At 37.7% G+C, this 13,148-nt stretch overlaps 1 protein-coding gene across 7 annotated transcripts in view; it reads left to right on the forward strand.

Moving 5' to 3' along the window:
• Positions 1 to 9,898, forward strand: part of LOC113058622 (forkhead box protein P2-like) — a 97,529-nt gene extending 87,631 nt beyond the window's left edge. For all 7 annotated transcript variants that reach the window (XM_026226684.1, XM_026226721.1, XM_026226713.1 and 4 more), the window contains 2 exons: positions 640 to 851; positions 6,349 to 9,898. In XM_026226684.1, coding sequence (XP_026082469.1) covers positions 640 to 851; positions 6,349 to 6,493 — 357 coding nt within the window. In that variant the 3' untranslated portion in view covers positions 6,494 to 9,898. The remainder of the gene's footprint in view (positions 1 to 639; positions 852 to 6,348) is intronic.
• The last annotated feature ends 3,250 nt before the right edge of the window (positions 9,899 to 13,148 follow it).

Here is a 13,148-nt window from a genome sequence, read left to right on the forward strand (position 1 = left end):
GTAGTGTGTGTGTGTGTGTGTGTGTGTGAGGTTGGCACAGGCAGTGAGAGTCTAGAAGGACACCGTGTGGTAGAGGCAGGTACCTTCTCTGCCAGCCTGGCCTCAGATTGATAGCAGCCTGTGCAAATGCGAGGGCATAATCATTAATATTTATCCAAACTGTCATAAATGATTTGGCTTCGCAGTGTCGGCCAGCGAGGTGCTCGTGGCAAAAACTTTAAAATTTAATTACTGTATATAACTTTAATGTGCAGGAGGCAAAAATGTCAGGAGTCTTTTTTTTTCTTTGACTGTTTTGAGGTAAAGTTTTGGATGGTTTCATTATCATGTGGATGCTCGGGCTTTCTTTATTCACTCTTCATTTGAGGCCTGTCTTGTAAGGTGAAGAGATTGTTTTTGCAACTTCGAAACTTTCCAGTTGTTTTTTTTCCTGCCACTTTGTGGCAGTTCTCATCTGTTTTTATCATACTGATTCTTCAGCAATAATTTGGAAGTAACTCGATAAGAAAGAGGAGATAATCTGGAACGAGCTGGAAGCTGTGTGCTGTGACATGCCAACTGCTGAAAAGCCTTGAAAATGCTTGAGTATAACTATTCCCTCTCTCTCTCTCTCTCTCTCTCTCACTCTTTCTCTCGTAGGCTGCGTTGGCGGAGACCTCTTTGCCGTTGCTGGGTAATCCAGGCTTGATGAATAGCGCGTCAGGTATGATGGGGGCGAGTCCTCCAGGACTGATGAGTGGCAGCCCGACCGGCCTATTACAGAGCAGCATGCATGAAGATCTCAACGGCACACTAGATCACCTGGACACTAACGGACACAGCAGTCCTGGATACTCCCCACAGACCCAACTGTGAGTTCTCTCTCACACACACACACACACACACACACATACACACATACACATGCATTTAGACAGAAAGTGGCACATTAAGTCAGTAATGTAATGGGTATACAAAATATTCATCATGGCTTGATTTCATCTAACAGAATTTGATTGGATCATGAAAAAAGGCCTATTTTATTAGATAATATTGATAATACTATAAATATAAATATTGTATATATTCATTTTTTTTTTATCATGAGGAACAACAACATGTGGTATAGTATATGGGTCAATTTTTATTTTATTTTGAATTTAAGATCCTGAAATAATGAATTATTATTGAAATTAAATAGAAATATATATGTTATTTCAGATTTGTAGCACTGTATTATTCTGTATTCACAAGTTTCCTAAATTGATTAAATTAAATCCACTAATTTTTAAATTAATTCCTAAATTGTCTTTAAATTCACCAAATTCACCAAACTTACTCATTGTTTATCCAGTTTCATTTTAAGATGCGTAATTTCATGGAAATAAAATGGGTTGTAAACTGCTCATTTACCTTCAATTTTGAGAGAATCATTATAGTTTAGCGATAATAAAATAAAGTTAATATTGATGTTATTTATTTACAATTTATAAAATGTTAAGGGAAGGTGTTTAAAAATTATAGCGAAAAGCAATGTTTTTTTTGTGCCAGAAAATTGAGTATTGTACATTCACAGTAATAAAATAATTATTTATTAATTATAAAAAATATATTTATTTATTTATCACTTTGAACTAGCAGAGGTATAAGTATTCCCAAGGTTCCTTAATTACATTTAAATTACATATGCATACAAAAAAAAAACTCTAGACCTGAAGGTTAAGTGTACATTTGGTTCTTGGATTACAGCTCTTACATACAGTAAAAATAGGTAAGAAGTGAAGGCTGCCATAATTATAGATTCCCTTGTAATTACCCCACTGTCCGCATCGCAGAGGTTTAGATGTTATATTTTATGCAAGACTGTTCCTATTAATATTTAGCAGCTAACTATATCATTAATTACTTAAAAATCTTTGCCTTTCCATCTTTTTTAATGGCTCACAGAGAGAAAGAAGGAGACAGAGAGAGAGAGCACAGGCTGATGAAAGATTAATGCGGTGCCGGTCGGAGGAATGGTGATATAGAACATGTGCTCGCCCTAATAAGTGATGTCACTCATGCTGGATGGCTGTGTTTACCGAGCCAAAGATAGTAGCACGAGCGTTAAGGGCAGCGGGAAGTGTGTCGCACGCCATCAGACCTGCACATGCACACATTTCATGCATTTCCATGTACAGAGTTACTAATGCTAACCCCAAGACCCTATTAGCTAAAAAACACACTGCGCACTCTGGAAATGTGTGTTAATAGGAGTGTGTTTGATTCAGAAGTGGGACAGTAGTGTGAATTGGGCCAAATCTGAGATCCAGACATAATCCCTGTGTTCTCACTCCCTCAGGTTATTTAACTTTTAATAACGGACAGTTAAGTCTGGTGTTTTTAGACTCCCTCTCTCTCTTTCTGCCGGTCCGTCTGTCATATTTTCTTTCTTTCTGGCCGAAGCATTGAGACATAAATGCTCAAAAAAGGTGAAGTCACTGTTACACGACCTCTACATGCTCAAAATGGAAGAAATATGTTTTGCTGGTGGATTTTTCAAGGGCTGCATTTAATAATGAAGAGGCTAAAGAGGACAACATATTCACATTTTGTCTCCTGAGAAACAGAACAATTTGACTAACCTTTCTCTGAACATGTTGCATTAATGGCTTCTGTCTGACTAGATGTGTGCGTGTGAGCACATGTATGATTTTTGACATGTTCTGTTTTCTCTATTTTGTTTGCTTTCATGCATGCAAAATACAAAGATAATCTAAAAATTCAATATGAAATAAAACCTAATCATAATTTTTTTTTAAATGCACTTTTTATCAAGTGAATTTTCAATGGATTAAATTGAGAACATTTAAATTTGACTTACTGTTTATCCACTGCTTACTCTGAAAAATGTCACTTTATGAAAGTAAAATTGATAAATATTTCCAATTTTCCTTCATTTAAGGAATGATGTGCATTTTGTGGCAAAAAAAGAAGAATGTTTAGCAGTAATTATTCAGGATATATATATACATAGATTACATCACTGTGTTGCAACTGACCAATCAGAATCAAGTATTCCGGAGAACCATGCAATAAACATTTTAAACACTATTAAACCCACACACTTGAAATTGGTAGTGTTTGTAGTTGTCTCTGATCATTTTGGGCATGGGAAGCATCTTTGCTCAAGCACTGTGCCAGTGTCTACAGACACACACACACACACACACAGACTGGCACAGACTCTGGCTCCAGATTTTCTCATGCCAGCCTCTCATTAAACACAAAATGACTCATCCTGACATCTTAATACAGTGGAGAAGGGACGGCAAGGACTAATCATTTCTCTCTTCCTCTCTCCTTCCTCCTCCGACCTCACAAGCATGCCGCTGATTTATAATTAATGCAAATGAAAGCTGTAAGCCATGCTTCTTCACATTAGAAGTAAAGGCCTGTGTCGAGCTTAATGGCCAGTGGAACGTCGGACCGACCGGGATCATTTGTCTCGCCGTAATATCTTTAAGTATATCTGTTTGTTATTGTACGATAAATGTGGCCTGTAAAACGTTAGGTGAGCGTTGACGGTCAGTGCTGTCTTTTATAGCCCCATCAAACATAATTATGACAAAATTGATGTTTACTAACATTATAGTTTCAATTTTATGGCTCTAGTGTCAGCAAAATGATAAGACCTAATAAAAACATGGTGAACTATAATGACAAATATCTTTTTAAACAACAGGTGAACATACTATGTACTACTTTTTGAAACCAAAATAGATTGTGGCATCATTATTATGGTTAAGATTGCAGAGCAATGATGAGAATAAACAATTTACGTAAATACAGTTACGAAAACTGCATAAAATTCTTGCAAAGAAAAGCTGTGAAAAAGATATTTAGTAATGAGCAGATTAAGACAAATTAAAATGACAAAAACATATGCAATCCCAGGTGATTGCACTAAATCCCAAAATTATGTTGTTTGAAGACTAAAGCTTGATTATTTGTTGCTACATAATAAGTAGTGTGTATCAGTTTGTATATAAATGCGGCAAGTGAAAAGTTACAAAATGTTTTGATGGCAAAATAGAGGTCTATGAACATTTTAGCATCATCATTGTAAAAATCGCAGAGTGAATTCATGCAATTACACCATTGTCATTGACAGTCAAAAACGACTTTTATAGATTGATTTTGTTGCAATGAACAAAATAAATGATTGCAAACATTATACCAATGTTTTAATGTTTAACATGCCTGTTAAATGATAAGAACTAATGGAAATGACAATAACCAATTCCATAAGCCTATGAAATTTATATTAAACCATGTCAAATTCACATTAAAAGAAAAAATAACTGGTATTAGTCAATGGACATGCCAAAGAGGGTGTATCTTTACTCAAGATTACATTGTCTGATGACCAAATGCCATTGTGCTTGAATTAATTGCTTTAATAAAGGAAGGAGAACTTTTTAATTCGCATTCGCAGGTATTTCTTGAGGGTGTGAAATATATCATTGTGGCGGTCCGGCGTAGTCGGCCCCTTTCTCTCCTGCGCACGTAGCCGAGTACAGGAGACAGAAACATCCCGGCGCTTCCACATCTGAATATTAATCTATTTTGCTATAAATATTAAAGTAATCTGTACCTTTTAAAATTCTTTTCATATTCAAAGTTCCCCGTGCCATTGATGAGCGCGACCCAGGAGAGAGCAGCCAGACACGGCCTAATACAGAGACTAGTTGATAAGAATTCCTCTCTCTTTCTCTCTCTCTCTCTCTCTCTCTCTCTCTCTCTCCAGTCCAGTGGGATTTCCTGATGCATCCGACGTGTCAGAAATAATTAGGTTTTGTCAGATTTATCATGGTAGCACAAACCTCTCTCCCTGCCAAGGGCCCGAGATCATGTTAAGCCTTGTTTGTGTATGACAGAGTTATTATTCTTGTTAGTAACCCTACTTCCGCCCTCGTTTCAGCATCTCACTGCTCCTCGCCAAACCACTCTGTGTTTTTTCACCATTTTTTTACCCTCCTCCCTACATTTATTGACAGTCGGTAAAGATATTCATCCATTTGGAGTTAAAAACATGGATCATGGTGTCCGAGGCAACTGGCAGTCTGAAGTTGATTAATGGTGGAGTCTAGCTGCAGGTTGTCTCCTCACTTGAGAAGTGCCATCACGACCACTGCATATTAACGAAGGCCTGCACTTTCTATTAACAAGATAAAAAAAAAAAAGCTCCACTCTACCCCCACCCACCCAACAAACCCCCCCTCTTTGCTCCAGGGGCGAGAGGATGAGAAATTCTCCATTATTTATAATGGGGCTGCAGCTACTCCTTTTTTCCCTTTTAAATAGCAGGTGCCATCAGTAAACTTCTCAGCGGCGAGCATATTTCACTGTCAACGGTTTCACGTTTCCACATGCGCTTCATTAATCGGGGTTTAATTGTTGTTAACGCTTTTTTTTGGCGACTTTGATAACGCACATCTTGTGTTAAGGGTGCCGTGTTGAATGCGTCTAATCTTTTTTTACACTGTTTTGTGTTTCATTACAGTTTTGTTATTAGATCTTATTGTAGATTTGATTTTCCTACAGACTACGAAGCCTATAGGTACTTTTATTTGGCCGCTTACTGTGATGCTTGATTCCGATTGGTCAGTAGCTGCATTTTTGCTTTCAAATATTTTTTGTGTAACACTGGGGAAATTATATACTGGCAACCACATTTCTCTATAGCTGTTCTAGTTTCATGTCTGTTTCTTCTCATTTAACAATATAATTTGAACTTAAATCATATTTGATGTCCATTTATTTATTTAATAAATAAAGGTCCTGAAAATCCTGTTTATTTATTTGTTTGTTAATATTTTGTTAAGACTAATATTATTATTATTATTATTATTATTATTATTATTACACTACCATGCAGAAGTTCAGGGGCAGTAAGGTTTTGAAAGAAATTAATACTTTTATTCTGAAGATACGTATTAAACTGATCAAAAGTGACAGCAAAGACTTTTACGTTACAAAAACAATTCTATTTCATCTAAATGCTGTTCTTTTTAACTCTATTCATCAAAGAAACCTGAGAGAAATGTATGACATTCCCACAAAAATATTGAGTAGCACAACTGTTTTCAGCATTTATAATAAGTAATGTGTCTTGAGCACCAGATCAGCATATTAGAATGATTTCTGAAGGGTTAGGAATAAATCACTGGAATAAATTAGTAAAATATAAAAAAATTGGAAGCTTTCTTTATATACTGTTTTTTTTTATTTATTATTATTATTATTATTAAATTAATGCAGTATTTTAGTGTAATCTTTTGACCAGACCTTCCTCTAAATTTTTGAACATTTTTTTCACTTGCACAGGCCTCCAATTCACGTCAAGGAGGAGCCACTAAACATGGATGACGAGGACTGTCCGATGTCATTGGTGACCACAGCCAATCACAGTCCTGAGCTGGATGATGACCGGGAGCTTGAGGAGGGCAACCTATCGGAGGATCTGGAATGACTATTTTGCCCCACCCCTCCGCCAGGGCTCTGCCCCTTTCAGGCCCCACCCCTATACTAATCCACAACCACCGCGAACCCAAAAAGACTGGAAGCAGCAGGCGGAAGTATTTATTTAGCATGCATCTGGAGACTGGCCCGAAGAAAATCTATAGCGCAGATCTTTAGGGACCACAGATGGACAGACATGAGACGTCTGCTGTTTAAAAACAAACATAAAAGGAAGAACAAAAGGACAAGATTTCATTCGAATCAGCTCGGCCACCTCACACAACGAACACGAGGCTCACGGACCGAAAAAAGACAGAAGTGAAACGGGAGCGAGTCCGTTTTGTAGAATGCCAACGGCCACATATACTGCCAAAAAAAGAAGTTTTAAGTTTGTGAATATCCAAGCCACAGTAGTCGTCAGTGTTAGATGCAATTGCTGGTTCAATTCAAGTTGTTGCTCTGTTATTTTTTGCACACAAGTAGTATCAAAAATTAGTGTAACTGCCTGTATGTTGACAAAATTTTTAAAAGGAAAAAAAGCTGTTTTTTGTTGTTGATGTTGTTAATTTGTTTTTGCCCCCCCGCCCCCCCATCATTGTCGTTTTGTTTTGCCCGTAATGTAGCTTACGTTCATTTTGAGTCATGTTTGCGGCACCACCAACTGTAAATGGCATTTCTTCAAATCACATCAGTAACACAACCAAGGTATCAAGACTGTTGCAGCCATCAAAAAAAAAAAAAAAAAAAAGTTCACAAAGTAGGTCTCGAGTCTCACTAGCTCCGTTTCTGCTGAAAACGTGAAATGTGCTGCGAGTATCACGCTGAGAGGAAAAACACGAAAGAAAAAGATGCGTTTCTGCATATTCTTCTAGTCTCTTTACCTCCTTGTTCTAAAGCTTTGTCTACCTGCAGAGAGTCACAGGCAACAGCTAGAAACCAAAGCCAACACTATCAACGGCCGATAGCTTAGACAGAAGCCGCCAGCCTCTTTGGTCAGTCTTCTGTGACTTTAACTAGTACAAAGAGAAGATTTTTTTCCACTAACTACCTTCGAATAACCTCTGGGATCGTCTCCTTTAGCCCTGTACAAAGAGAAAATGATTTTAATGTAATTTGATTGACTTACGGAGCGCTCGCTCCGACCTCGTGATGTCGGTCGACCCCAAATAAAACGGGAAGACCTCGATTCAGCGACCATCACAGAGGTAGAGCAAGAGAGCAGCTATAAATGGATCATGACCAAAACAACCATTTGTGGAAGTGCAGAAAACGTTTCTTTAGTATTCCTTCTTTTTTATTATTATTATGATTTGCGTAAGCCATCTTGTTATCGTTTTAACTAGTGAAATGTACTGTTCATTGTGACTGTCCAACGTGTCATGTCTTATATCCGTCAGTTTCTTCAGAGCCGAAACCGAAAATATAGTAACCAAACTTTAAGATATCTAGTGAAGCCAAAAAAGTCATGATTTCAAGTCGATATGAAATGATGTGGCTTGGTTATATTGTAAAAGCAAACAACAGAGCCATTACAGGAAGAGGACGAATCTTTTTCCAGCTGACGTTTGCTTTGCTCCATTGATTCAGACTCATTGTATAATTCATGGCTATATAGACACAGCCCGTGTTGGATCATGGGAAGGTTTGTGGTTAAACCATGTATGATGTATAAGTAGAAACTGGTTATTTGAGATGAAACACTTTGATTTGAACGTTGCTGATGTCATCAAGGAAAAGCGGTTGTTGCTTTAAAGTTTGCTTCTGTTTTCAGTCAAACCAAAGTTATACAGACTTCTGCCTCTTCTTATACAGCGGATGGAGATGAAAATAACGCAAAGCCTGTTTCCTTTTCTTCTCTCTCTCTTTCCTTGATTGTTCTCTAATGCAGAAAACCCATTTGAAACGGATAACTGCTTTGTGTTGTAACCGATAATGTCAAAGTTTGTCTCTCTCTGTGTGTGAAACATACTGTGCAGTTGTTCTCGTTTTGTGCCAAACCGAAGGGTTGGCTGCTAGTTTTAGCACACCAACACACACTCTCTCTCACACACACACACACACACACTAATAAGACAGCAAAGCTGAATCCAGGAACAAAGCGTATCCCTTATCCTTTGCTAGAGTCAGCAAATTGACTTGAAGATGACATTCATAATAATTTTTATGGCACCAAATATAAGGACGCAGCGTCTTTGAATAAGAAGATACAAAATGGGTTCTCCCACTTATCCAAAAAAGGCTTCTACCTCTTCACAACGCGAAAAATGGCCGATTGCACGAATCGTTAGAACGCCACTGACACATTTTTCCGCCCGATTCACACAGGATGTCACCAAAAGCACCAGTTTACATTCCCAAAGGCAGATGTGGAAGGTTTGCATTGAACTAGTTTGTCCTCAGAACATTTGTAGAATGAATATGTAAAAATACCTGTAAGGGGATATTGTGTTATTAAAAAAATGCATGTCTAAATTCATTTGGTGGACTGGAAATAAGAATTAATAAACACGTATAATAAAACGTCAGGATGATGATGATGATGTTGATGGACTAAGTGCATAAAGTGTGCATACCTCAGCTATACTGTTTCCGGGAGGAGATGATGATGATGATGATGATGATGATCGGCAAAAGAAACTCTCAGCCACAGAATGCATATTTCCTGTAGAGTTTGCATGGGTTTTGTAAAAACATTTTAAAAAAATGTCTAAAATAGTTGCTTGCACATAATACCAGAAGAACCTCCGGATCGGCAATCCCCTACAATAGATTTTAGGATTGTCTGGGTTTTTTTTCTGGGATGATTTTGTCTGTAATTTTGATAATTGTGCATATTATGTAAAAAGATACAAAAAAAAAATGTTGGTGGACCCATGAATTTACCAGACATTTTTTTTCTAAGCTAAAAAGATCAGTGTTTTTTTCTCCTGAATTTCCTGAATTTTTACTGTTCTCTCATTGCTTGCTAAGAATAGCAAACCTGCTTTTCCTGCATCTGCGTTGCGTAGCTGTAAGGCTTTTCCTAATGTGTGTATTTATTGCTTGTACCTCTGTGCATACGTTCTGAAGCATTACGTCTGGCAGTTGAGTCATGTATCCTTTTTAATAACTATCATTCTCCGGGAATATGATCCCCTGTGTACTATACAGTAAATTGAGACTGTAGCAAAAAAAAAAAAAAATGTTTATGTAATTGGTGAATACCTTTTGGTTGTTTTTGACTTTTCGTTTGGATTCGGTTCCTTCGAATCGAGACTCCTTTTTGATACTTTTCTTTACCGTGTACTGTTGTCCATATGTTACGGATTTCTGCGATAGAGGTCACGATTGAGAACTGTAACGGCCGTCATTATTTTCTGTATTCATGGCTTTTCACTGCTGAATAAAATAAAGGACCAAAACTAGGATTTGAAAAGCAACTGTCTACCTCCAACATCAGGGAGTTTTTTTTTTTTTTTTTTTTTTTTTTTTTTTTTTGTACACATATATTTTTTATTCTACAAAGACGCAGTCTGTGGAAATGGGGCTGCATTATGCTTTTATGCAACGTGGAGGAATTCGTCGCAGGAACTCAAAAACAGCTCGGAAAAGAGAGGCGGGAAAAAAACAATAAAACTTTAATAGCCGACTTACATGGCTTTGTTCCGGCTCTCGGCACCTCGAGTGTTGTTTAGACGAGGGGAGAGGAGCCGCCCAGGCAGCCAGAGGTGCGCGTAATGGACGCGGCCCTTGTTCTCTGTCCTCGGCTTTGATCTGAGGAGAGCGAGGCCCGGCACAACTTACTTGAAAAGGCTATTTTGGATGCAGTTGGGTCCTCTGAGGGGGAAACGGCACATCTTCATGCGTATTTGCTATGATTTTGGCCCCCTGCTGAGCTGCAGCGTGTTTACTTTTAAACGCTGAAAGCAGGGCGTGAGGGAGCGGTTTATTTCCCAGAAATAATGCATGGCGTCCGGGCATCTGCATAGCACGCTAGCCGAGTCGCTAAGTCTTTTGTTAGTGACTTTGTAACCAATTAGGATTGATAATAATAAGAATAAATAATAAAGAAACTGACCGATTGTCCCGCCCCGAACTCATGCCATTGGTTGAGCCAAAATGTCAGCCCATTAAAAAAGATCAACGTTTAAACCTACTGATGTCGTACTCTCAATGGTCTGTGCAGTTTAAGTTAGTGTAGGAGAAAGGAATCTTAACCCTTTAACTGTCACCCGGTCCCGTATACGGGACGCCTACATTTACTTCACTATATTACAATTAAATCTAATCTAGACAAACCGTATATCGGTGGAAAGGTTTGCCTTTTTCTCTATCACATTTTAGAAATCATCAGAAATTATATATCAACTGAAAACTTAAAATCGCAAAATCCGTCCTTTAAAACCCATTTTAAATTCAAACATTGCATTACCATGTAAATGGTACATCAATATCATGTTACAAAATGTTTCCAGTCTTGAATTATAAAAATGTAGGTTTGTATCATGCACATTCAAGTCTATCTTCAAAAACGTGAGTGACAGTTAATTAAAGCAATAGTTCACACAAGAGAAATTTAGCTAAAAATGGCTACAGGCCATCCAAGATGTAGGATTACAGTAACAGATTTGGAGATATTTAGACTACATTACATAACATCACTTGCTCACCACTGGATTCTCTGCAGGGGTGTTGTCAAAATGGGAGTCTAAACAGCTGATAAAAGCATAACAGTAACGCAACTGCTGTCGATCAATTAATGTCTTGTGAAGCGAAAAGCTGCATCCATCAATAAGTCATTTTAAACAGGCCGGTCCCCAGGGAAAATCACATTCTGGGGGGTAAAATACAAGTTTTATTGGCAGGGTTTAAAACTATAACTTTAAACTATAACTTCTGGCAAAAAAAAAAAAAGTCTATAATCTGTTATAACAATTCCTCCATTGAAAAAGTCCATCCCTTTATATCAAAATCCACTAACATTGATTTAGAACTGTTTCAGGCAGTTGTGAATTACTGTGATGTTTTTATCCACTGTTTGGACTCTCATTCTGTCGGCACCCATTCACTGCAGAGAATTCATTGGTGAGCAAGTGATGTAATGCAACCTTTCCGAAAATCTGTTCTGAATTAAAAACAAACTCATCTTGGATGGCCTAAGGTTGAGTAAATTTTCATCAAATTTTCATTTTTGGGTGAACTGTTCCTTTAATATTGAAACAAAACAAAAAAAAGTGCTGTAGATTTAAGACAAATATGTATGTGGGTGTTAAATGGTCTTATTTCTTATCCTGGTTTTATTCTGATCAAACAAATGAACACTTTTCCCAAGGAAACGGCACGTTTTACTCAGGGTCAGTGCAGACAGATGTGATTTAACCTCATTTCTGCCTTTGAAATTGAAATGCGTTGACCACGAATTTGCAAGAATATTGTAAAAGGCGCGTAAAATAGTAAAAGCAAACTTGTCAAAGTCACGAGCAGGTGCATGGGCAGGCTGTGATTGAACCCAAGTCCCTGGTGTGACCCAGCTCTCATTTTCATGCATAACAGTTTTATCTCGACTGATGGGCCGCTCCGTCAGTGGCCTTTTACTCTGAAGGGATTCGACTTTACCACAAAGACAGAGCTAACAGGCCCCTGAGAATCTGTCTTTTAGCAGCTCCTCCACTGGTCACTGAGAAGAATTTGGATTGTGTAGGTTTTGCCCAATCAAACGCCCCCCTGCGCCCGGTTTGCTGCAGTTACTCCAGCAGTTTCCGCAGCACTTCTTCCGTGCTTTTTATGCACTTGGAAGTGTTTGTGAATTCAAGTGTGGGATGGTATACGACGTGCAACAAGGGCCGCTGTGTACCACACAACATCAGAGCGAGCGCAGACATTAAAGTGTGAGCCACATTACAGACCCCTCTTTCAAAGGCCATGAAATAATAATGACTTGTGGTTAGAGGTATTCGTGAGTCACATTCGCTGCTTTTCATAAAGTGGAGTTATTTACAGAGCAATGAATAAAAGAATGGGATAGCGGTGCAAGCCTTTTCCACATGAACTGAGAGAGCTGAAATAGGTCAGCATACATTTTGTTCTTTAGGTAGAGGTGACACATTTACTAATTTCCTAGGCGATAATAATAAAAATAGCACGAAAAAAAAGTGAAGTAATGTAAAATTTCTCCAAATCTGTTAAAATTAAGAAATTCTGTACATTTCCATCACGTTTTCATTTTTGGTTGAACTGTTCTTTTAACATTGAAAAAAAAAAAATTGCACTGTACCTTTAAGACAAATATGCACATGGGTGTTAAATGATCTTATTTCATATCCTGTTCTTCACACTACCAAAGAAGAAGAAGGTATTTTAAGAACTGTTCACAGAAATGTTCTTTGGGGAACTAAAAATTGTTCTACTCTGAAAACCTTCTTTTGGAACCTTTATATTTAGGAATGTAAAGCACTTGCAATGGACGTCTGTGGAGTGTTACTTTGAAGTGAGCTCCCAGTTTTGTTAACACATATATAAATTACGTATTATATGCACAAATCATATGTTTATTATAGTACTATAGTACTATTTTTCTAGGCGGATGAACATTCATTGCACACCATACACTCAAAGACATAGTGTGAACCGACTTAAAATGGTCAAACTAAGTTGATAAATGTGATATAAACTTAAACAGACATCCT

This window comes from Carassius auratus, chromosome 4, assembly GCF_003368295.1.
Source record: "Carassius auratus strain Wakin chromosome 4, ASM336829v1, whole genome shotgun sequence".
Classification (NCBI taxonomy): domain Eukaryota; kingdom Metazoa; phylum Chordata; class Actinopteri; order Cypriniformes; family Cyprinidae; genus Carassius; species Carassius auratus.